This window comes from Crocodylus siamensis, chromosome 2 (genome assembly GCF_052110815.1).
Source record: "Crocodylus siamensis isolate JL-2025a chromosome 2, ASM5211081v1, whole genome shotgun sequence".
Classification (NCBI taxonomy): domain Eukaryota; kingdom Metazoa; phylum Chordata; order Crocodylia; family Crocodylidae; genus Crocodylus; species Crocodylus siamensis.
Window position 1 is genome coordinate 90,517,783 of NC_143396.1, and position 25,463 is coordinate 90,543,245.

Below are 25,463 nucleotides of genomic sequence, written 5' to 3' on the forward strand. Positions count from 1 at the left end.
AGCATGTTTGAGTCTAAAAAGGTTAAGACCCACGGTCTAGGTAGTTAATCATTTCAGGCAGGAAAATGTAATTTTCATGAGACAGTGAAAGTGAAAAAAAGCAAGAAATAATGGACTAGAAGTATAGTTAAGCAATCTCAATAGATAAGGCTAAAATATCATCATAGAGAAAAATAAGACCCACTGAAGTCACTGTGGGCCTCTATATTAAGGCCAAAATAGGGGGAGAAAAATCTCTCTACCAAAAACCTACCATTTAGAAAGCACAAAGAATAAAATTGCCCACTTGTGTGTATGTGTCTGTATGCACACATGTATGGAGATAGTATTTAAAATATAACAAACAATTGATCTAAGTTCTTGCTTGCTTTACCGTCCTGTTCCCTCTACTCCTATGCCTTCTTCCCTCTGCTCTAGTCTAGTCCTTTCTTTAGTTTCCACCTTGGCTTTTTAGACTCTTTTATATGGTAGTCATCTAATTCACAGTTTAATTTTCTTCAGTTTTTGATGGATGATTTGCAAAACTTATGGCCTAAATTTTCTCCTGATGAGGTAGAAGTTGATAGTAGCTTCCCATCAGAAGAAAGAGGGCCAATTGTGAACACTTTTTAAAATTCCATACTTGCACTTTAGATTTTACAAAGAAAAAATTACTTTTCTGATTCCACTTTTTATGGGGGATTTACCTCCTGTACAAAACTATAAGCCACATTCAAGCTATGTATTTCTTTTTATTAATAAATAGCTCACACGTAGATTTGGGGTTTGCCCTGTGGTATGTCAAAATGTCAAAATGTTTCAACTTTTTTATTCTCTTAAGAAACATGACTTAAGTGTGACATTGCTCAGCATTATACAGATTATTTGAATTCTTAATATTTTTTGTGATCAATGGAATCTCAGAGGGTGCTTAGAAGTGATGCAAAGGAATGGCGTCTGCACATTCCATGCATTTCTATTGTTACATTAGAATGATGTAATGGTTACAGTCTATCAGTACCAGTCATACAGAATACAGGGTTAGAAAAAGCTTACCTTCTTTCACTAAACTATTTAACTTAGTGTTTTATGTAAAAGACAGAAAAACCACAACGACTTAGCAGAAGGAAAAAAATGAAATTGAAGACTTAAAATAATACACTTCTCATCAGAAATGAGACATTCTCCATTCAACAGTGAAAATATATGCTTGATACAAGACAAATACCTTTAAAAAGAAATTTTCTACACACAGCGATAGAAGTAATAGAATCATAGTAATCTATTAAAGAATTGTGCCTAAAGAATGTTTATTAAGATCCCAAACAAACTCATAATACAAAGTAAAGTATCCTAGTGAAAAGAAAATCATCAGGAAAGTACTTTTTCCATGTTACAGGCACCACAGTTATCCATTTCATACGGACACAAGTGAGAAATATCTTAATATGCTTTTTGATCATTAAAAGCATCAACATTTTGTAAGTATAATGGATAGAAAATGCAATTATCAAGCAGATTCTTAAAGTCTTTATTTAAAAACTATACAAAAAAACAGAACTGTACAGATATAATTACACAAAAATAAAAAATGTGAGAATTTTAATGAAAAGCATTGAAACATAATACTGATAACAAAAATTCTTTTTATTACTCCTTTATAAGAAGATTCACCTTATGCAACGATACATCATGAAATCAATTGTTGTACATCTGGGAAATTTTCCAATGGAGCTCTCTTCCACTGGGGTATACACTTTAATTTGTCTCATGTGAGTGTCTCTTCCATTTTGGTGATTGGCTAAAACAGCAATCTGAATCATAAAGGTGCGAATAGGCTTCTTATGAGAATCAGTTAAAGGAACATGAATCCAGCCACTTGGTTCCACTAATTCAAGCTGCTGGAAAAGAGAACAAGACAAAAAGATGTTCACAAACCATTTTACTGCAATAAAATATAAATCGCTATATATTTATATAAAAATTGCTTCACAGAGCAGTCCTGGGTGTCAAACTTTGTTACATTTTTAAAAGCACTTGAAGTAATGCTGTTCAATGCGTAAGGCTAAATTTCTGATGGTGTGAATGGGTGGAGCTCTAGTTCCCTGACTAGAGTGTGAGCCAGCTTAGGCCAGCTAGAAGTTGCCATTTACTTGATGTTTCACTAGCCTTAAAAATAAGTCTGAAATTATCAAAAGGAACTTTAGTAGAAACTTAACAAAAAAGTGGAGCAGTATCATTTTAATGACGACATTTTATACATCTCTGATAAAGATGGAACACAATACAGAAGGTTCACCTTACAGAACAGTACATCATGAAATCAACTGTTGTACATTTCTGGACCCTCATCCTTCCAATCAGAACTCAAAATAAAATGTTTTTACTTGATTTATATATATATTCATGAAAAATGAGGGCGTTCAATACTGCTCAATTTTTTGAGGGGGTGGAAGAAAAAAAAATATTGAAGTGATGGAGAAGATGATTGTGAGGTTTCATGACAGCGTGTGACATTGGAGTCTGCCAGGTTCCATGACTCATTTCTCTGCATTCCAACATTGGCAACTCGTCAGGTCCTGGCTTCCATTTTAACTAGACCGCATACACAAAAATCAGTAGTTTAAGCTTTTTTGGCCATGTACCCCTTTACCTACAAAATGCTAGTCATATTTCTACACTTGACACCAACAGGCATTGACCTCAATGGCAATGCAGGGCAATGAGATTACTCCATTTAGTGCAGAGGTTTTCAAACTGGGGCATGTGGTGCTTTAACGGGGGGTGTATGCCTTAAATTTTAATAATGTCTGTGGAGCTTCCAATTGATCAATGTACGGTGAGTAACGTGCAGCATAGTCATTTTTTTCCTGTTTGCTCTAATACAGAAGGACAGGACGTCAAAGTGAACAAACAGTCCCGCTTGATTAACAGTTAAGCTACATCAGTGACATGACACTACATAGAAATCAGGAAAGGTGCCATATGAAAATTCAGGAATAACCTATACTTAAAATAGCCATCAAACCTCAACAATGCACAGATCAAAGAACAACAGAAAATGTACAGTTTAGTAGAAGCCATGGACAAAATTGGGAGCCACAGACAAATCAGTGCTTCAGGGCAAAGAGCATTCACCCTGCTAAGCAAATGAATGTCTGCACAGAACCATGACATTTCCCTTCACAGGCAGTTTGTGTGCTTAGCTACTCAAAACCATCAGTGTTCTCTTGAAAATGCTGCACACAAAGTTATCCTAAATACACACAGAAAGCTCTTCTATGCCTCCATTTTGAGTTTTCAGACACGCATATACGAGTCCAACAATACCTCTGAAATGACTGCTGTCAGGCAACTCACCAGAATATCTGAATAATGTTCAGAAACAAGGGAAACAAATAAGTTTTTAATGAATAATTAAATGGTTAAATCTAAAAAACAAGGCCACTCTCATCAAAGGCTATAGGCACCCTACCAAATCATTACTGATGCGCAAAATACAACATTCTAGCAGCATTAAAATAATTTCAGTGGGAACCTCAGTGAGATGGCTACCTCCAGAAACCTCTTTCCACTTGATCATGAGAAAGGCATACCTCCTGCCCTTTCTAATGACCCTATATAAAGCAAACACATCTCTCTGCATATGGAACTTCGGCTACTTTACATATACCAATTAAATGATACAGTATTAAAAACAAGCCAGCGTGGTTAGCTAGAAGTCATATCCAGAACCATATAAATGGCTCACTGTTGCACATTTCATTTAGACGTGTCCTGACTAGGACGAATGCTATTCAGGCACGCTTGAACACCTGCTGGAAAATAAACAGCTTCTCAAGGTCTTTTATTACAAAGGGTTTGTTGTGGAACCCAGTGAGATTCTATCCGCGTAAAGTCTTGCAGAAGCTGCCATTCTAGTCTTGAAGCTGTTGCAGGAATTAATCCAAGAGATCATCTCTGACCCAGCTTGTGTTTACATAGTGAGTCTCATTGAGACTATCAGCAGCCAGAGTGCGAAGTGCAAATGAAGGTGTTGGAACTATGAAAACAAAGATTTTAAAATCCATTTCATGCCGATGCAAGCACGCAAAGGAGAAGCAAAAATTTACCACTGCCTGTATGCTGGACCCTCAGTTTTTGCTCATTTAGTGCCCGTGAACAACAGGAGGGAGATGAGCATGTGCTGTTTTATGTATGTGCATACAAAACCACTATGTTAAACAAAACATGAACAGAGGTTGCAAAGTGAAGCACTCAAAAGTTCAGATATACTACAGAGTTAAGGTTGCCTGAGCAACCTTAATCCTATGCACAAGGGGACTGAATTATGATGCAGTCATAATTGTATTGTTCCACATGGCCCTATCTTATTTCAAGGCAAAGGAGGGACAGCATTCACTCAATAATCAGCTAATCAATATTTTGTTTTCTCCCTACTGTTAAAAACCCAGTTACATGCCTTACTGCACACCATTCAAAACCTACTCAGAAAGCAGAACTATTCATTTCTTCAAGGGTGGATTTATTTTTCCAATCTTGCAGTTAGATGAAAGGATATCAGATTACTTGGCTGTAAAATGGGGAACTGGGACAGAGTCATCAAGGTGAAGAGCCTCCTCTAATTTTAGATGCTCAATTTGAAATGCTTGGGACCCAACTTAAAAAGGGTCCTTAGCATTAAATAGCACTCCATAGCCATGTCCAGATAAACAGGGGCATGAGGTTTGTGGTGCTGCAAACTGCACACGCAGAACGTCGAAACATGCCCTGTGCTGCAAATTTGCAGTATGGGGGCAAAATTGGCCCCAGGATTTTCAGTAGCAAAAAGCACACCAGGAAAAAGTGACACAGAGCACGCTACAGTAGCATGTGTGGTGGATCAAAGGAAGCCTTGGTCCTGCAGTATGCTCCATGTGTGCCCTGCCTGCTCCAATGTGCCAGGAAGAACTGGGCAAGGGCAGTTTGCCTAGAGCAGAACAATTTGTCCTGCAACACAGAGCATGTTCAGGGGTGCGTGCTGAGGCACAAAGTAGCAGCACAAATTTGTACTGCTGCAAGCGCGTGCTCCTGCTTGTCTGGACACAGCCCGTAAGTTCAAAGACTAACTCCTATCGACTTCTGTTGCAGCTGTGTATGCTTAGCTACTCTACTAGTCCAGTAATTTGCAACCAGGGTGCTGGGGCCTTGAGGTGTGAGGATATAAGTGAGGTAGGAGGATAAGCAGTTAAGTGCAGGCTCAGAGTTGTCCCTGCCTAAATGATACCCCACCTGCACTGCCCAGTCTCGCTACGAGGAGGAAACACTATAATCTATAAATTAGTTTTAAAATTGGGTTCTGCTCAATTCACAAAAGTTATGGAGGGGTGCCCCAAGTCCAAAAAAGGTTGAGAACCATTGTACTAATCATATCTCCTAGTCTCAAGTTACATACCAGGAAACACACAGTTAGTGGCCACTTCTGAAAATCTTAATTTAAGTGATTTTCATAGCATCACATAAGAATTCTATGACAAACGGAAGAACAGAGTCTGTTTCTGCAGAGCAGCATCCAACTGTCCTAGCTAGAAAACCATCCCTTTTCACACTGTGATTGCCTCTCCTGCCTTGTTCAATCCATAGCTTCCAGCCCCTGCAGTAGACAGAATCTCTTTCACTAAACAACCTTGATTCATTCCTAGAGCAGGCCTATCCTGTGCGAGAAATAGCATGGAATTACATAATTAAAGGCTATTATGATAAACATGCATAAAGAATATGCACTAAGATAGTACATTTCCTAACTTTTTAGTGTTTGATTTTGTAACCTAGATTCTTTTAATGTCGTTTTCTGGTTTGCAATGTATTTATATGTATATACATTGCAGTATACATTATGAGCAATGGTACCCACAGCAGGACTGAAATCTTGAGGGCTCAGAAGCAACACACTTTCAGGTCTCAGTTCAGTTGTCCAAGCCCAGCCCTGGCATGGTCATCAGAAGCCCAGAGCTGCAATCATGTAGACAGTCCTGCTCAGCTCCAGGTTTGACCATTCTCTGTTTGGACAGACTCGTCAGAGAATGCAACTGCTGACATCCCAGACATCTCTAATAAGTCTGTGCAAATAGTGCTTTTTCATAGGCTTATAGCATACCTTATAAAATTGGATGGATGGAGAGATAAAAAAACCATATCCTGATGGAAAAAACTATCATCCCCCCTGCCAAGTTTCACACCGCATGCTTCAAAGCATGGGGATCATCAAAAGAAAGGTTGGCAAATTATTTTAATACAAGCAAAACACGTTTTTCATTAGCCTTGCTGTTGCAAACATAAGAACTGTTTTGGCTGAAACTTTCCAAAAACAAAATTCATCCCCAGGAAGACACCAAGCAGTGAAAATTTCAGTTGGAACCATCAAAGTTTGGCAAAAGTTATAAACAACTAAATAAAATGCCTTATAATTGGAAGTGTCAGGTGGCACTACCCAACTCAGCTATAATTTTTTACTACTGACAGTCTCAATGGGCTGCATGGTCAGCTCCATGGCATGCGAGCAATAACCACCTATTCATATGCTGTACTTCAAATCAATTTTGCAAAGTCTCATACTTCCTTGGGAACTGCTGAGTAACCAATAAAAGTCCACTACAAAAGACACTAATATTCTAAGTGGTTTCCTGTATTTTTCCCCTCATATGTAGACCAAATCACTGAATTAGATTTACATAGCTTCTCATCACAATTAAATGTCTTCCAGCAAAATTTATGATGTCTGCTAACCAACTAATTTCTTATTAGTTTAAACAGAACAAAAGTAGAGTCTGATTTCAATCGAAGTGTCTCACCAGAAAAAGAACAAAAAGAAAAGGGTAAAGAAAAAATAGTAGTTATAAATCTCGGTTAAGTATTTTTTTTAATCAGGGCATTTTTTTCCAGCTTTCATCTAACCTGGTATACAATGTAATGATTTAAGAGTTCATTGTCTTGCACTTGTTTGTAATAATAAACGGTTCTTTGTTGCTCAGTAATTAAGGAGCATGTATAAGAGAAAAAAAATGAAGGAATAACAACAAAAAATACAAACTGGAAAAGTTTAATTGGCTGGACAGCCTTACTTGCTCCTATCTGCCTATTTCTCATTTTTCCTGTTCACCTGCCCACTACTCTTCGGAAATGCATGCTCCCACACTCCAGTAACCCATGCTATACATTTATTTAGAAAAATCAACACACACATTGATTAAATCTTACTTCTCAAAGCACAACTGGCCCTGATTCTTCATTGCCTTGTGCATTGCAGAGTCATTTATATCTGGTCATATTCCAGAGACATTTATTCTATTTTACTGGTGTTTTACACTCAATTTTATTGGCATAAAAAACTATCCACCAGTTGAAAGATATTACAGAATCAGGTCCAATACACTTTATTAAACTTTTTAGATTGAAAAATCTACAGAGAATTCTAGAATCCCAAACTCCAAAGAAAATGTGGTCTACATTGGTTTTGCTGGTCTTCTCATGCACAAGAAGATCAAATCTAATACTCGTCTCCTTCCACTGATTTAGCAAAAGAAATAACAAAATAAATTTCCCTCCAAAGATATATTAAACCTATTTACATTAATCTCTTCATTCAATCTTTTTTAACATCTGGGAATGGAGTTGGGCAGTAGAAGCATTGCTAAGAGGGGAAGGAGAGTGGCTGTGGGGGCAGGCAGAACACAGTGATTATGAGAACAGAGATAGCAACAAAGCTGAACAGGTTGTGGATGGGGAAGAAAAATTAGAAGTGAAAGAGAGGAGTGGGGCAGACTGACAGGTAGAAACACCAGCCGGGAGACTGCAGCAGTGGTCTTGTCAGAGGAAGAAGAATTTGAGAGGGCAAATGAATGCTGTATGTAAGCAAGATGCCAGTTGATATGGACTGTATGGAGGCAAGCAGAGGAAAAGGAGACTGCTTCTGGTCAGCTATTCAGATGAAACAATTTCAGAGTGCCACAATCCCTTCCAGGTCAGAACCTGTTCCAACACATGAGGTTAAACGGTCTTAATGCTTCCCGAGACAATTTATTTTATGAATTAACTAGCATGTCAGCTCACAACTACTCTGACTCTGTGGCACACTGTGTTGAAGCAGAAGTTGGATAGAATTCTACTCCCCCTGGCTACAACACAGCTCCTCTGTGGCTGTGCTCCACCCAAACACCTGGAACAGCACCCACTGCTAAAAAGGTAGTAGGGACACCTAATTTGCACACACCTTGATCCTAGCATCATTTCTGCTCTTATCCTGCAACTTCCACATCCTATAGCCCATGGGTGACTCGTGCCTCCTGATCCTGAGGCAGCACCAGAGGCAGATGGCCGACCAGGGGGGATCTTCTTTTGGTGCTCCCACATTCTCTGGGCAGCACCGGCCGTCAGCCCCCACTCCCCAGCTGGTGAGGGCCAATCTCAGGGAGAGAACGCGTCCCTCATATATGTCACCTGTGCTACAGCCTTCTTTACAGGTATAGTGCCCTACTCGACTCTTACAGTGAGCGTACCTCAGCACAGCCCTGCTTCAGGGCACGAGCAGTACACAGCATGTCCCATGATACAAGTCTTCACCATTACTTATTTTTACCCACTAGAGCTAATTCAACAGTCCTGTCAGGAAAAATGCTTACAGTAGAGGTGGGCAATTATTTCGGCTGCAGGGACACTTAACAAGTTTTGGTGAGCTGTCAAGGGCTGCAAGCGTAGCACTGCTCCTTGACAGGTGCCCCGGCTTCAGTCGCCTTCTTGGGGCTAGATGTTCCACTCCCTAACCTCTAGCCTTTGCCACCCGAAGACCCTCCCCTTATCCCAGAAGTATTCCTTTAGCAAGGGGGTTTGCCATCTTGGAACTGGAAAAAAAAACAAATTATATACTACATATCAAACACCTACAGTAACATAGTTTAATTTTATTTAAAAATTATATACAGGCATACCTCGTTTTATTGCGCTTCGCTTTATTGCACTTCGCAGATATTGCGTTTTTTTACAAATTGAAGGTTTGTGGCAACCCTGCATCGAGCAAGTCTATTGGCACCATTTTTCCATCGGCACCATTTTTCCAACAGCATTTGCTCACTTCGTGTATCTGTGTCACATTTTGGTAATTCTCGCAATATTTCAAACTCCAATTTTGAAAGAAGTTTTACTGTGGGTAAAATGCTATCAAACAGCATCGCATGCTCCAGAGAAATCTTTCGTGAAAGGAAGAGTCAATCGATGTCGCAAACTTCATTGTTGTCTTATTTTAAGAAATTACCATAGCCACCCCAACCTTCAGCAACCACCACCCTGATCAGTCAGCAGCCATCAACATCGAGGCAAGACCCTCCACCAGCAAAAAGATTATGACTCGCTGAAGGCTCATATGATGGTTAGCATTTTTTAGCAATAAAGTATTTTTAATTAAGGTATTTACATTTTTTTTTTAGACATAATGCTATTGCACACTTAATAGACTACAGTATAGTGTAAACAACTTTTATATGCACTGGGAAACCAATAAAATTCATGTGACTCGCTTTATTGCGATATTCGCTTTATTGCGGTGGTCTGGAACCGAACCCACAATATCTCCGAGGTATGCCTGTATATTTGTCCCGATTTGTGTGCATTTGGGCCACGTACATAGAGGTGATTGCATAATAGTTAGGAATGAAGTCTTACTCTTGTATATTGTGGGGTGCGGTGGGCATGTGGGATGTGTGGGGGTGTGTGCATGGGGTTTGTGGGGGGCTGTGGGTATATGTGTATGTGGGGAAGGATGTGTGGGGGGAACACATAGGAATGTAGTCTGTGGGGCTTGGGGGGGAGGGTGGCTGGAGGGTGTGTGTGTGTGGGGGGGGGGGGCCCTATAAACACAGGCCCCTCACACACACACCCCACCATTGTGCAAAGCCCCTGCCACCAGCAGGCTGTGAGCCCGAGGCACTCTGCCTGCAGCAGGCAGAGCCCCCTGGTTGGTGCACGGTCCTGGCGAGCTGCAGGGCTGCACATGGAGAGGCCGCCAGGTCTATTGTATGGGGCCCATATGCCCCAGCCCTGCGCCACCAGGGGGAGTCCCGTACGTTAAAGTTGGCAGTGTAGATCATGGGCTCGACTAGGGTGGCAGGGAGAGGGGCAGAGCCGGCCCAGCTCCATACTGTGGAGCACCCCACCATTCCCCATGACTTACACATGGCAGTGAGCATGGCTGAGCCACCTGCGCTATCACACAGGGTTCCCCACAGAGGCACACAGCTAGAGCAGAGTGCCTGGGAACTGCACGTGAGCCCCATGAAGTCCCACACAATGGAGCCAGCTGGATCCCGCACCCCCACTGGCCCAAGCTCTGCACTCCTGCCACCCCACCCTGGGCACCTGCTGGCCTCACAGCCCATGCTCCCACCTGCTGCTGCCATGCCCCTGCCACATCCCTCCCGCCCACTCACTCACTGCCACTTCCCCCACCTGCCCGCCACCACCGCCCGTGCCTCTCTGCCGCCACCACTTCCTCCGCCCACCACTGCCCTTCCCCTACTGTTTCCCTACCTTCCTGCCCACCGCTGCTCCTTGCCCTCATAGGCTGCTGCTCTCCTACCTGCGGGGCTGGGGTCAGGGCTCTCCTGCAGATACAGGTGGGAGCACAGCCCACATTGCCCCTGCAGGAGTGAGTGGGGCTTGATCCCATGCAAGGGCCAGATATAGTGAATTGGCAAGCACCCACCTGCAGGCTGGATGAAGTTGCCTAGCGGGCCAGATCTGGCCCACAGGCTGTGTTTTGCCCACCAGTGGCTTACAGGCTGAAGAAATGAGTAGTATGTAAATGAACTCTTACTTTTATACACAACAGTTTCAATTATCCACACCAGTTATGACAAAGAGTTGCTAGTAAATCAAACACTTTGGTTTATATGATGTATATGAAGTTTTTCAGTTTGTTGATCATGTTTCAATTTTTCTTCAAATCACTGAGAGTTCCCTTTCTTTTAGTTATTATTGTCCTCACTTGTACAACCTACCATGCAGGTTATGGAAATGGAACTGCTAGGATCAGCAATGTTCAGATAACAGACTCTCTACCATACTTGATCCTATTTAACTGTAGTACTCTGTCCTTTTTTAGTCTGTCTCATATGCTGCATGCATTCTCTCTAGGACCTTTCAGCAACTGTTGTATTTTCAAAAGCCATTTTATTTTATTTTTTTATCTGTTCCACAAACTTTCAAGACTGCATCTTCCTATTCCATTACTATTACTATTAATGGTAGAGGTATTTTCAGATTCTTGCACTATTGTTGTGACAAAAATCTTTGAAATCAGATGCAATGATTAGAGTATTTCTAGGTCCTGTTCTGGTTCTTAGCAGAGAATTTTAAAAAAAATCCCCAAACTTTTCAAAACAGCAGGTGTTCTCAATAAATAAAGCACTCTTTCAAGAAAAAGACTGAAATAAAAATCAATTCCAAAAGAAATAAATCGTATTTTCAGACATAAGGTGTTTATCTATATAGAGATTCTCTCCAGTATGAGAGATCAAACATTGGAAAGATTCTTTTTTCTGTTCAGCTGTGCTTTCCTGCAACTGTGCTTATAGTTCTTGACAATAAGCAGTAGGAAGAAAAAGATGCCCAGGATCCAAAAGGTGGTCTTTTTCCATCATTGCTATGTCCCACAGTGTAGCTATAACAATTTAGACTCAGCAGGCTTCTGCATAACTCCAGTACTGGAACTGTCAACACATGAAGTAGCAGATTCTGGGTGCCAGCCATCTCTTCACTTAGGAAGGAAGAGAACCAGTTAATAGCAATGATGCACCAGTTCCAGAAAAAGAGAGAAGCAGATCCAAAAGAAACTTCAGAAGTTCCAAGTGAGTCAAAGGAGGGACACCACAAGAGCAACTTTACAAGAAACACAGAAGCAGGCTCAAAGAGCCCACTGTAAGAAGCAAGCTTTTTCTCTAATACCTCCTTAGGTGGTCGCTGCTGTAACTTAGTGGTCATCATCAGTCACTTCCCTTAAACAGTTAAAACATCTCCTTTTCAGTCCACTATCCACTAGGTAAGAGGAACTTCTATTTGTTCAAGTAGAGTTCCATGAAACATCTAGAGCTGTGATTCTCAACCAGAGTGCGGCAGCACCCTGGGATGCCTTGAGATCCTTTCAAGGGTACCACCGGAGGTTAGTGTTGTTAGGTGTGCAAACATGATTCAGCCCAGCAATTTCAAATTGGAATCCATACTGTTTACAACGTTTTGACTTGTTATGGTCTTTGCAACAAAAAAGCCACCCATTTTTGTAGTAAAAAAACTCAAGTGAAAATGAAGATCTAGCTTTTTTTGAGGAGTACTCTTCGAGTTTAACAAGGTGTCTTTAATCTAAAAAGGTTTAGAACCACTGGCCTAGAACAATGGTTCCCAACCTTTTTTGTACTAGAATCCATTTGTAGACAATGATGGGCAGTCCCAACCCAGTGAATAATTCAACTAGAAAACAGTCCCCTGGCCCTGCTCTCACTCCCAACCTGCCCCCACACCCCATCCCCCCAGTGTGTGGGGTAGCAGGTGAGCGGGTGAGGCATAGGCAGCTCCAAGCAGCCTCTTGCAGCCTGGAACTCTGCCAGCGTGAAAGGGAATACCCAGAGTTTCCTAAGTTTTTCTCTTTTAAAGGAGAATCCATTTTTAAAGTTTGTTGATCCATTTTTGAAGTTTGTTCATGACCCTTTCATATATTCTAGCAACCCACTTCTGGGTCACAACCCATGGGTTGAGAAAAGCTTGTCTAGAGGACAGCAACTCCCTTCCCAAACTAGATTCAATAGCAGTTTCAGCAGACCTGAGTGTATCTACTGAAGCAGTTGTATTAGTTGCTCCAAAAATTGAAAACATAGTACCAGACAGAAATCCCTTGTGAATAATAGTTTCAGATAAATTGAAGGAAAGAGAGTGTGCAGGAGTAGGGAATCCAAAATACAGAGAATGAGGCAGAAGTATGTAAAAGTATGCCCTGCTTTGAGCAGGTGGTTGGACTGGATGACCTCCTAAGGTCTCTTCCAACTCTAGTTTTCCATGATTCTAAATAATCCTTGATAAGGATTTCTAGCTACTCTCTCTTCCTTCAAACAACAAGTGCCTATACTTTCAAGAAAAGGTGCAATTTGACTAAAGGAATGACTAAACATATAAACAGAATAGTAAGCTGTACATGAAACTGACTGACATAAAAAGTGCTGTAACAAATGTTTTTGGCACAAAAATGAGGATTATGAGTCCAAAGAATTATAAAAGTTCATTACACTAAGGACACTACGAAAGGGATCTTAAGAGTACCAGTAGACTAAAAAAAAATTGTTTATGTTTTGCAAATGCCATACACGCGAGGCAGATTGCAGATAGACCTTAAACTTGACTTCTAGTTATTCACTCAGTTTGCACAAGTTTTTGCACAGTCTAGTTCAGAACTATTTGTACTACACTGTATTTACTGATTTAAGTGTTCAAGCATGCCTTTATGATGAACTTGAACCAACTGGGGACTGGCTCCATGTCAGTATAAGAAACTTTCTAAATGAGCCAAACAAAACCCTCCCCCAATTTTCATCCATCGCCATTTCACAATTCAGAAAAAATATGATAAAATTAGACATTCTTTATAAACATGTCTTGATGGTTACCTGGAGCTTAGAGAGGCAGGTTAGCTGTGTTAGTCTGAAGGCAAGGAAGATTTGCACCCTATAGAATAACTGAATCGGGGCATAAGCTCTCATGAGCCAGATCTGGACTGTGGGGCTCCTTACAGGCCAGATCCAGACACAACAGCAAAACAAGTGGTAGCAGCATGGGGATTTATGTAGCTTTTGCTCACCACCTCCCACTATCCCGTCACTAAGTACAATGCATAGTGCTCAACAAAAGTTAGTAGGTTACACCATTTGTTAAGATGGCCTAACGTTTAGAATATGTCTGTTGCCGGAAATACGATGGCAGACTGTCTGAACACTTTGGTTCTGTTAATAAGGAAGTAAGGCTCTGGAAACATCCATCGTACATCATTTTTGCAGGATAGAGAATGATTTTGGGAGAAGACAGATTTACCCATTGCTTCAGATGGAGTGTTGAGACCAAATGAGGGGTGACTTTAGGTGTAAGTTTCAACATGATCATATTACCACTAGGTGACATACACAGAGTGTGAGAGAACATCGAAAGCACCTGGGCCTCTCACACTCTGCTACTTAAAGCAAAAGCAAATCAGAAACGCAGTCTTCAAAGCAAAGCAAGGGCTTTCTGAAGGTAAGTCAAAAAGGAGGTCCCATAAGAGGGGTCAAGAGGACAGTGGTAAAGCCTAGACAGAAACAGACAAGTATGTAGGTCCTTGAGGAATTTCTCTACCATAAGGTAGGACACAGTACAAATACAAGAATGGATTATACGCCAAGATTGTTGTCATGGACCTTAACTGAACTAGACAAAAGGCCACAGAATTTCAGAAGTAGCAAGTAACCAAGGATCTTTGTTACTAAAAGCTGCATAGAGTTCAGGCCATGTTAAACAATCCATACAAAGAATCACTTAATTTTGGTAAGTGTTTCCTGTATAGGTCTTCCAGCTCTGTAGCAAGATCTCTTGGACTTGCCTGGAGAAGTCCCTGTCCATGGTACTTGTCAGGATCCAACTGGTTAGCATCCAACTGCAGGGATACTGGGTTCAGACATAGGCGATGCAGAGGGAGGTGGAGGGGGCATATACCCACCCAGATTTTTGCGCCCAAAGCAAGATGCAGGGCTGCAGCCTGGCCAGATAAGCCCTGGGCAGGAGACACCTCTGCGGCCCAGTGAGCAGAAGGGAGCGCTGTGCCCAGCAAAATGAGATGCCCCCTGCCTGCCCAGCAGCAGAGGGGTGCACAACTGCACTGCCGCCACCACTACCCCTCACCTTGGTGACCATGGCAGCACAGTGCTCCCTGCTGCCTGCCAAGCCACAAAGGGCAGCTCCTACTCGGAGCTGATCTGGCTTGGCTGCAACCCCCTTCTCAACTGTGGCTGCAGAAATTAGTCCCCTACGTGCCCCCACCCACCTCATTCATTGCCTATGCCCACTCCTCCACGCACCCACCCATTCCCTACATGCTCACTCCCTTCCTCACACACTGGGGGCTGAGGATGGGAAGCATCAGGTAGGGAGTGAGAGGTATCAGCAGGGCTGAGGGGGTAGGGGACTTTGGGTTGGGAGTGAGGGGCACTGTCAGGGCCAGGGGGTGAGGGTCAGGAATGAGGGACACCAGAAGGGCTAGTGAGGTTGGGGGGACTATTAGTTGGGAGTGAGGGGCAACAGTATGGGAAGGGACACTGGCATCTCAGGGTTGCTCAGCCCTATAAAGCAGGAGGGGGACAACCGCAACTGGATCTGTGTCCTGATAAGTGAAGGGGGCAGGGAGAGCTCTGATCTTCTATGATAAAAAGAACCAAAAATCAAATGCCAAGATATACGGGTATCTAGAATTTATTTTATTATAATGATTGAGGCACTGGTAGACTTCCATATTGCTTTAAAATTGTATAGGTATCAATAAAACATTGTGTTCAACTGATACCTGTATATATAGTGGTGTTTCATTTTAATAGTAGAAAAACCTGGGTTGTGGGTTTTTAAATTGGAGAATTTTGGATTTTTAAACAGAGAAAACTAGGATACCTGGTGATTAGGAACAGTCAGGTTAGCATGGACTCACCAAGGGCAAGATTCAAACTCAGCAAGTTTGCAGATGACACCAAGCTGGGAGGCATAGTACACACACTGAAAGATAAGGCTAGGATTCAGAGAGACCGTGACAGATTGGACCAAAAGAAATCTCCTGATGTTCAATAAGGACAAGTGTAGAGTCTTGCACTTAGGATGGAATAATCCTGTGTGTGGGTATAGACCACAGACTGACTGGCTCAGCAGCAACTCTGAAGAAAAGGACCTGGGGGTTACAGTGGACAATAAGCTAAATATGAGCCAACAGTGCGCCCTTGTTGTGCAGCAGGCTAATAGCATAAAGGCTGCATTAGTAGGAGCATTGCTAGTAGATCAAGGGAAGTGATTCTTCCCCTCTATTTGGCACTGGTGAGGCCACATTTGGAGTACTGTATCTAGTTTTGGGTCCTTCACTACATAAAGGACTTGGACAAACTAGAGAGAGCCTAATGGAGGGCAGTGAAAATAGCTAGAGGGCTGGGGAACATACTTTAATCTGAGGTAACTGGTTTTATTTAGTCTGAAGAGAAGACCGAGGTGGGATTTAATAGCAGCCTTCAGCTACCTGAAGAGGGGTTACAAAGACAATGGTACTGGACTGCAAGGAGCAGTGGTCCCAAGTTGCAGCAAGGGAAGTTGAAATACAAGAGGATGGTAGTAAGCACTAGAACAGGTTACCCTGCAAGGTTGTGTAATCTCCATCACTGGAGGTTTTAAGGACCCAGGTAGACAAAGTCTTTGCTGGGATGATCTAATTGGGGGTGGTCCTGCTGTTTTATACTTAGAAAAATAGTTTTGTACATTTCTAAGATGACTGGCTGGGCAAGCAGAAAGAGGCTCTTCACTACATTTTGCTGAGACCTGACTTGATCAGTCAGTTGTCAAGGAAAGGGTAGACAGAAATTCCCCATTTTCTGATGCACAGTTACCACTGCCAGCTGTTTTGTGAAGACTCTACACTGTGGAAAGTCCAACTGGCAATACCTCGTACTAGTCGTAGTTTGGCCTGACTGCCAAATCTCAGCTCCTTCCTGCTAGTTGGTGGATAGCTATGCAGAAGGACATTTTCCCACAGCCCTTACATGGCTTTGAAAATATTACCTGCAGTATCTTTGAGTTACCTGCATTCAAAATTTGGCAAAAACTACTTGATACTCTCAGAGCCCTTCCTTAAACTGCATTCACAATGTTTAAACATGTGTACTATAAATTTATATAAGTTCATGAAACCAGACTTCTCTTAACACCAGTTTGAATTTTGGGCAGCTGAGATTGTAAAGGTCAATCCAAACTCCAAAGAAAGGAAACTAATTTAAGCTCCGTGCCATCATACTCCCCACTCCCTCTAGATACCTTAGTAGATAGCTCACACAGCAAAAAGTGGGGGGAAAGGGAATCCCTTGCTATTAGACATCTACAATGCATTATAACAGGGAACAAACTGGTAGTCTGCGGTCTATTAATTTACCTTATACTTCTTCTGGGTCTATTCTGCTATCCAGTAGGGCAGGCCAGCTACTCTTGATCCACAGTGAAATTGATTGTCCATTCTCTCCTCTCTGCTTTTCCTCAAAAGTCTCTCAATATTTATTCCAGCTTTTTGGACAGGTCGAACTAGACTCAACATTAAAAATGTCAAAGGGTAACTAGTATATTTAGCCGCCCATCAATTCTAAAAAGAGAATTTGTGACAATTATCTGTTTAGCTCTGAAACGTTCAGCCATTTATACAACTGTATGCATTAATCATATAGGTAAATCTTTTCCAGATTTGCTAATGTTCACATTTTTGCAAACCTATTAGCTCTTTTCAAAACACTGCCAGATTTCCAGCCTCTTAAAATGGAAAATCTGGCTATCAGGGATGCTTCCAAACACGTGCATATTTTTAAGCTTTGATTGTGCCTCTTACAATTTTTAGATCATATAAAATATCTTTAGCTCACATGGAAGACACTATCAAGATAATCAAGTATGTAGTCACGTAGTAAAGCACAATACCTACTTGGTGAGACATGACACAGTTAAAGCATTATTTACTATGTAAAATCCTTGGTACTATCAGGGTGTTCACCTGATATTCATTCTGAAAGCAGAACAGGAATTTTACTTTTATTCTTCCCCTGCAACTTACCAACCAAAAGTAGTGAATTAACTTAGTTTGACACCACAGATAAAAGAAACAACAACAGTGAACTTTGGTTTCATTATCTGGTCCATTCCCAGAGCAGTATAGATATCACCTTCTCAGCACAAACTGTAAAGTTACAATATTGTTAATTTCCGTGTTTTCATTGCAAATCTCATTAAAACTGACTGAGCATTTGTTCTAAAACACAACACTTTTTGCTTTCAAACTTGTGAACTGCTATCCTTATCCAAAATGGCATCTGTCATTATTATCATCATAGGGGGGACCAGAAGGGTTTGGGAGATACCTGTTTCCCTTAGTGCCCCCTGGCATAACAAGGAATAATGGCCACAAGTTGTTGGAGAGTAGGTTTAGATTAGACGTCCATAAGAACTACTTTATAGTCAGGGTGGCTAGGATCTGGAACCAACTTCCAAGGGAAGTGGTGCTGGCTCCTACCCTGGGGGTCTTTAAGAGGAGGCTTGATGCCTACCTAGCTGGGGTCATTTAAGCCCAGTTTTTTTCTCCTGCCCAGGCAGGGGGTCGGACTTGAAGATCTACAAGGTCCCATCCAACCCTGCTTCTATGATTCTATGATCATCAACAGGAGCGAAGCCACAAGCCAACCTCGGCAAGATGGCCACCATTATCACCTATGTTTTTTAATCAGGCTAAATCAGATTGCTTTTAGAGAAAATGGAGGACTGGCCTGTCAGGGCACGTAGGATGGAACCACGGGAAAGGGAAAATGTTTTATAAAACAAGACAGGAAATAAGGAGCGGAAAACTGACACTGTGCAGAGGAATGTGTTGGAGCCGAGAAGGAGAACACAAGGGGGAAGGAAACTAAGGGAAAACCTGAACTAAGACGTTCTTGGACATTGGGTTCCGCTGTTCTACTTAGGAAAATTCAACTTTCAGAACGTATATCCACTGCACAGTGACTAATTACACCCAGCAATACTTTCAGCATTAAGTTACTAAGCTAGTATTGCAAAACTTGAAAAAATTGCACTCCCAATACCGGCAGTTCCATGTGTTCAGTTTCTAACAGATATAATGAAACCAGAATCTGTTTTTGAAAGTGAAAAAAGGCTCATAATTTACTTTTTAAATTGTTTGGCCATACCCAGGAAGCCTGTCTAGACATAGCTACAGCTAAATTATACCAATGTGAGTAATTTGAAAAAAAAAAAAATCAAGTTACACAATGCATATTAAAGGTTTTAAAATTTATAAAAGACAGCAACATCAAATTAACTACCTAAATTCCACGGTGCTTGTGTTGGGTCAGAAAATATGTATTAAATGTGAATTAGCAGGTGCAAAGAGAAGCATTACTGAGAGGTCAGAGCAGGTGCCATCATACCAGCATTTACTTTGCTCCAAAGTTCTGGACCCCCCAGAATATATGACCAGAATGATTAGGAAGGCAGACAACTTCTGTCCATCGGTAAAATGGAAGATTTCTATTTTCTCCCAACTGTGGTTTCTTAAACAGAGCTTACTCAAAGGAACAGTTATTGTTTAGGCTTAGGTAAATTACATCCAGAACGAAGAGTGTACAAATGATAGCCCTGTTCAAAATACTCAAAGGAACAAAAAACTAAGGGAAAAAAGTTTCTCTGTACTTAGTGCAAACCTCTTTGGAGTTATGAGCAAAGATCTGCATTTTCTATTCACCACAGAAAAACACGGTAAAACCTGGATTGTCTCCTTCAACAGAGAAAAATGAATGGAACAGCAGGCTTCCTGCTGCAGACTGAAAGAGATCCAGCCTGCAAGGGGCTGGGGGGAGCGGGAGGGCAATCAGGCAGGGGATATCATGTGCATGTGTGTGCACATGCATGCATGTGGCAGCCAGACAGCACGAGAGCAGCTACGTGCAGGTGAGTCTGGGGGGCAGGGGAAGGGAACTGAAGCCCTTATAATGAGGGAAGGAAGGACTTGGGCAGGGCTAGGGCTGGGGGCACTGCCCAGCCAGGGCGGTGCGTGGGGTCTGGAGCAGGAATGCATAGCTGCAAGGCCTGGGCAGAGCTGTGGGTGCCTCGTTCTGAAGGTGGCAGTGTGCTGGTTCCCCACTGCTATGTGTATTGCCAGGAGGGGAAGACATGGGGAGGACATGTGCCCACCAAATTTGTGCGCAGGGTGGGGGCAAATGCAGGCTAGTGGCTGTAGGCTCAGGGATCCCCCACCCAGTTGCCATCCATGGCTGAGTGGGCAGGACACAGCAGGGCAGAGCAGGAAATTTTGTGCTGCGGCTGGGAGCCCTGCGCCACCATGGCAAGGCATCCCCTGCCTGCCTGGAAGCAGCGAGGGTGGTAGTGTGGAGTTGTGCCCCCCACTATTGCCAGACGAGCAAGGAGCACCTTCCTCTTTCCTGTTCCTGAGCACCATGCCACTTCCCTTCACCATTGGGCTATGCCCCACACTAAAAGTTAACTGGTAATCCATTACCAGTACAAATATACTTATCGTTCAAACTTTTAAATTTTTAACCTTTCACGTTCCTACCTTCCCATGTTATAGGTAAGCGGTTCCCAATCTGTGATACAGGTAACACCAGTGGTACACAAACAACCTGTCAGCGGTATGCATTAACAAATTTATTACAATTACTTTGTATGACAAAAGTTTGCCCATGGAATTTAAGGTTGAACTGAAAAATTTGCTGGTGGTTCTTAAAGTTGTATCGCTTTAAATCTGTGGTGCACAACCTGTCAGAGTTTGTCACTGTTATAGACTGTTAAACATGGTTTCAAGAAATGTAAACATTCTTATTGCAGAGCACAGATTTTTTTTTTAAAGGAAAACTAAGTGTTTCTGGATGTAAACTTCTATTTCAATTCTGAATTATATGACTGCATCCAGAATGGGCACACCTGTCAACTTCATCACTTGCAGAAAGGAAAATTTATTCGTGCCGATCTGAATGTTTAATGAAAACCAGGAAATTAAAGGCCATGGATCTATTACAATAGGACTTTCACAGATGAAATGTGCCTCCAGGGTAGAAAACTGGATAGTCATAATAAAGGATAATCCTAACTGAAGTAAGTTATATATTCCCTATCTTCCCCTGGACATTAAGCCATGGAAAAATCTTTTGCCAAAAATATGCTGCTGGGTAAAGCTTGGATGACTAATATATAGAACTGGAGAAATATACATAACGATGACCACATGACTACTTAACAAAACTAATTTCACAAGACAAGACATCGTTGCCTAGAATTGCCAGCTTAGACATTGTCATCCCATCAAAAAGTCAAAAGTTCTTGAGAGCCCAGTGGCCCTAGGACGATTAGCATGGTTAAGAGACATTCTCTAGCCAACAGCACAAAGGAGAGTGCTCTAAAACTATAAAGCAGAGTTCAAAACTCATGCCTTTGGCTCTATGGTGGCCTTACCTGATCTGCCTTTATACCCTGTGATGTCCGACTAAAAAAAAAAAGTAATCCTTCAATTTATTTCAGAAATGAATGCTGTGAGGACTACTTGCCTGAAATAAGCGTAATAACTGGTCTCATATGAGATAAACCCCCACTTTATGAACTTTGCCAATTAGAAACAGTAGCTATACAATGTCCATTTTACTGACAAGAAAGTATAGTGACACGTGCCACAGGGGCTAAACCAAGTTTTGAAAGACCCAAAACAAGGTTTGAATGTTGTACTTCACAAATTTGTGGGGCTGGAATCAAGATTGTCGTTCTATGGAAGAACAGCTTGTTGAGTTCATACAAACGTCCTCTTCTTGAATATACTGAGAAGATTAAAGCTTTGACCTTTTGTTTGGACACTTTAATACAGCCACATCAAAGCCCTCCTGGAGAAATTCAAGCCTCTCATTCGTTTAAAGTAGTAGTTAGAACAGTGATTTACTTCAGCTAGTATAATGAATTCTACTTGCTGACTTATTTCTAGGGTCCATGAGGGATGATAACTTCGTGCAAGAATGCATGATCTTGTACTGAAAGACTGTTTTTTGAAAAAAAGCAAGCTTCCTCACAGAGACAGCCACTTTGGAAGCCTACCATGAGAACTTGTTCAGATGCCAAAATAAAATGGAGGATACCATGTGTTAAGCAGTGGGTTATATTGCTCCAACTTGATGCAGAGGATTCATATATTAGCATTGTCATAGATTGCTTGAGACTAGGAATGAGACAAAACTGTGACTATGATTTTTACACAATGCCACACATCATGCCCTTTTTAGAGACTGTCCAGTGACATTTTGACCAAAGCTTTTGATAGCCATTTCTTCTCAAACTGAAAAAGCACAACACCAGGCAGGTGTAAGGAATCTGATTTCAGATAGGGCTGGTGGGGGAAACCAGGCAGGCAGCTTTGATGCAACTGAGGATAGCTACTCCTCATGTCTCAGCACTTCACATTTTCCAGCTATCATTTGCCAAGTGGTATTTTTTCCTTGGACTTCTGTTTGCCATGCAAATGGTATTCCCTTTACAGTATCTGACGAGAGCCAGGATTGTAAAACTACCTTTCCAAAGACTCTATGAGTAGCTTCAGCTTTCCGTAGTTTCCCACCTATCACTTAGAGAGTTGGGAACCAATTTGCATACCTGTATAAGACAGATTTATTTGTGACTTTTTTTCCCCTTTTTTTTAAAGGGTTCAGAGGACCATATTAGCAATACTGAACACCCATGCTAGCACTGCCTACTAAAACATACAGACACCTAGTTTCATAGTTTCATAGTAGCTAGAGTCGGAAGGGACCTAGGTAGATCATCTAGTCCGACCCCCTACCTTGGCAGGAAAGAGCACCGGGGTCAGATGACCCCGGCAAGGTGCTCATCTAACTTCCTTTTAAAAATCCCCAGGCTAGGAGCCTGCACCACTTCCCCTGGAAGCCGGTTCCAGGCCCTAGCCGCCCTGACTGTGAAGTAGCGCCTCCTAATATCTAATCTAAACTTACCCTCTGCCAGCTTGTGACCGTTACTCCTGGTCACTCCTGGCAGCGCACGGGGGAACAGGGACTCCCCCAATACCTGCTGATCCCCCCTGACCAGTTTGTAGCAGGCCACAAGGTCCCCCCTTAACCTTCTCTTGTGGAGGCTAAACAGGTTCAGGTCCCGTAGCCTCTCCTCATAAGCCCTGCCCTGCTGACCCCTGATCATACGAGTGGCCCTCCTCTGAACTCTTTCCATATCGTCCACGTCCCTCTTGAAGTGTGGCGCCCAGAACTGGACGCAGTACTCCAGCTGCGGCCTGACCAGTGCCGCATAGAGGGGGAGGATCACTTCCCTGGACCTGCTCGAGATGCATCTGTGGATGCATGACAGGGTACGGTTGGCCTTCTTGACTGCCTCCCCACACTGCCGGCCCATCTTCATCGTGGAGTCAATGACGACTCCAAGATCCTTTTCCGTCTCCGTGCTGGCAAGAGGGGAGTTCCCCAACCTGTAAGTGTGGTGCCGGTTCTTCCTCCCCATGTGCAACACCTTGCACTTATCAGTGTTAAACCCCATCCTATTCTCATCCGCCCACCGTTGCAACCTGTCAAGGTCAGCTTGTAGCCTATTGCACCCTTCTAGTGCACCCACATCCCCCCACATCTTAGTGTCATCAGCAAACTTGAACAGGGTGCTTTCTACCCCCTCATCCAAGTCACTGATGAAGATGTTGAACAGTGCGGGCCCGAGGACCGAGCCCTGCGGAACCCCACTGCCCACGTCCTTCCAGGTCGAGAAGAACCCATCCACTACCACCCTCTGGGTGCGGCCCTCCAACCAGTTGGCGACCCATTTGACTGTGTGGGCATCGACACCACAGTCTCCCAACTTTTTGATGAGGACAGGGTGAGAGACAGTGTTGAAAGCCTTCCGGAAGTCCAGAAAGACTACATCCACAGCAACCCCTGCGTCTAATGATTTGGTGACCTCATCGTAAAAGGCCACCAGGTTGGTCTGACAAGACCTGCCACTGATGAACCCATGTTGGTTGCCCCTGAGCATGCATTCCCCCGCAAGGCCCTCCTGGATGTGTGCCAGGATAATTTTTTCAAAGAGCTTACCCGGGATTGAGGTAAGACTAACTGGCCTGTAATTTCCCGGGTCCTCTTTTTTTCCCTTTTTGAAGATAGGGACCACATTGGCCCTCTTCCAGTCCTCCAGCACCTCACCAGAGCACCACGAGTGCTCATAGAGCCGCGCCAGGGGTCCCGCAATGACCTTGGCCAGTTCCTGTAGAACCCTAGGGTGAAGATCGTCCCGACCAGCGGACTTGAACACGTCCAGCCTCTTCAGAAGTACCCTAACTAACTCCTCGCTAACCCCTGGCCCAGGCGTGTCTCTCCCAGGGCCCGAGGGGGGCCCAGCAGGGAGGTGGCTGAACTGGTCCCTACTTAGGAAGACAGAGGCAAAGAAATCGTTAAATATGTTAGCTTTGTCATCTGGCATGACGACTAAGTTGCCCATCGTGTCCTGCAGGGGCCCCACATTACCCGGGACCCTCTTTTTACCCCCTATGTATTTGAAGAAGGACTTCTTATTGTCCTTAATCCGGGAAGCTAGTCCTATCTCCATCTCTGCCTTGGCCTTCCTGACTGCCCCCCTACATCCTCGGGCGACTGTAACATAGTCCTTCTTGGTGATGACCCCATCCCTCCATTGGGTGTATGCCTCCCTTTTAGCAAGGAGACATTCCCAGATGCTCCTAGTGAGCCATGGGGGTTTATGTGCCCTCCTGCTCCCTTTGACCCTTGTTGGGATTACCTCCCTTTGGGCATGGAGGATTGTCTCCTTAAGGAGCAACCACTCACCTTCGACATCTGATTCCCTTCCCCTCTGGGTCCTCAGCGCTTCCCCAACGATCCTCCTTAGCTTGTTGAAGTCAGCCCTCCTAAAGTCTAGGGCTGTTGCCTTGCTGCAGCCCTTTGCCACCTTACGCTGGATGGTGAATTCCAGCAAGCGATGATCACTGTCTCCCAGGTGGCCCATCACCCGCAGCCCCCTCACCAGGTCATCACCCGTGGCCAGCACCAGGTCCAACAAGGCGTCTCCCCTGGTGGGACTGTGCACCTCCTGGGTTAGATGGAGGTCCTGCACTCTGGCTAAGAACCGACGTGAGCGATCAGACTTGGCTGACTGCTCCTCCCAGCAGATGTCTGGGAAGTTCAGGTCCCCCATGATGACCACATCCTTAGCCCTCACTGCCTCTGTGAGCTGACCTAAGAATTCCTGGTCGAGCTCTTCTCCCTGGTTGGGAGGTCTATAGTAGACTCCCACCGTTAAGTCTCTCTCCCCTGGACTGCCTTTTACTCTAACCCAGAGCACCTCAGAGTGCCCCCACTCTACCCCCTTGCTAATTAACGAGGAAGTATATTCCTCCTTGATGTAGAGTGCTACTCCTCCACCTTTCCTTCCTATCCTGTCCCTCCTGTATAGCCTATAGCCCTTGACACTCACCGCCCAGTCATGCGATGAGTCCCACCACGTTTCTGTGATCCCTACTATGTCAGGGCTGGTGACAGCTAGGAGGAGGGCGAGTTCCTCCTGCTTCTTCCCCATACTTCGAGCATTCGAAGTATGTATTTTTTATTTTTCTGATGCTAACCAATGTTCCATGCCCAGGGACTTCT

At 43.3% G+C, this 25,463-nt stretch overlaps 1 protein-coding gene across 4 annotated transcripts in view; it reads right to left on the bottom strand.

The window, feature by feature from the left end:
- Positions 1-1,486: 1,486 nt before the first annotated feature.
- ANAPC10 (anaphase promoting complex subunit 10) overlaps positions 1,487-25,463 on the bottom strand; it is a 63,294-nt gene continuing 39,317 nt past the window's right edge. For 3 of the 4 annotated variants that reach the window (XM_090036336.1, XM_090036333.1, XM_090036334.1), the window contains exon 5: positions 1,487-1,880. In XM_090036336.1, coding sequence (XP_089892462.1) covers positions 1,650-1,880 — 231 coding nt within the window. In that variant the 3' untranslated portion in view covers positions 1,487-1,649. The remainder of the gene's footprint in view (positions 1,881-25,463) is intronic. The other variant, XM_090036335.1, reaches the window with a different exon arrangement.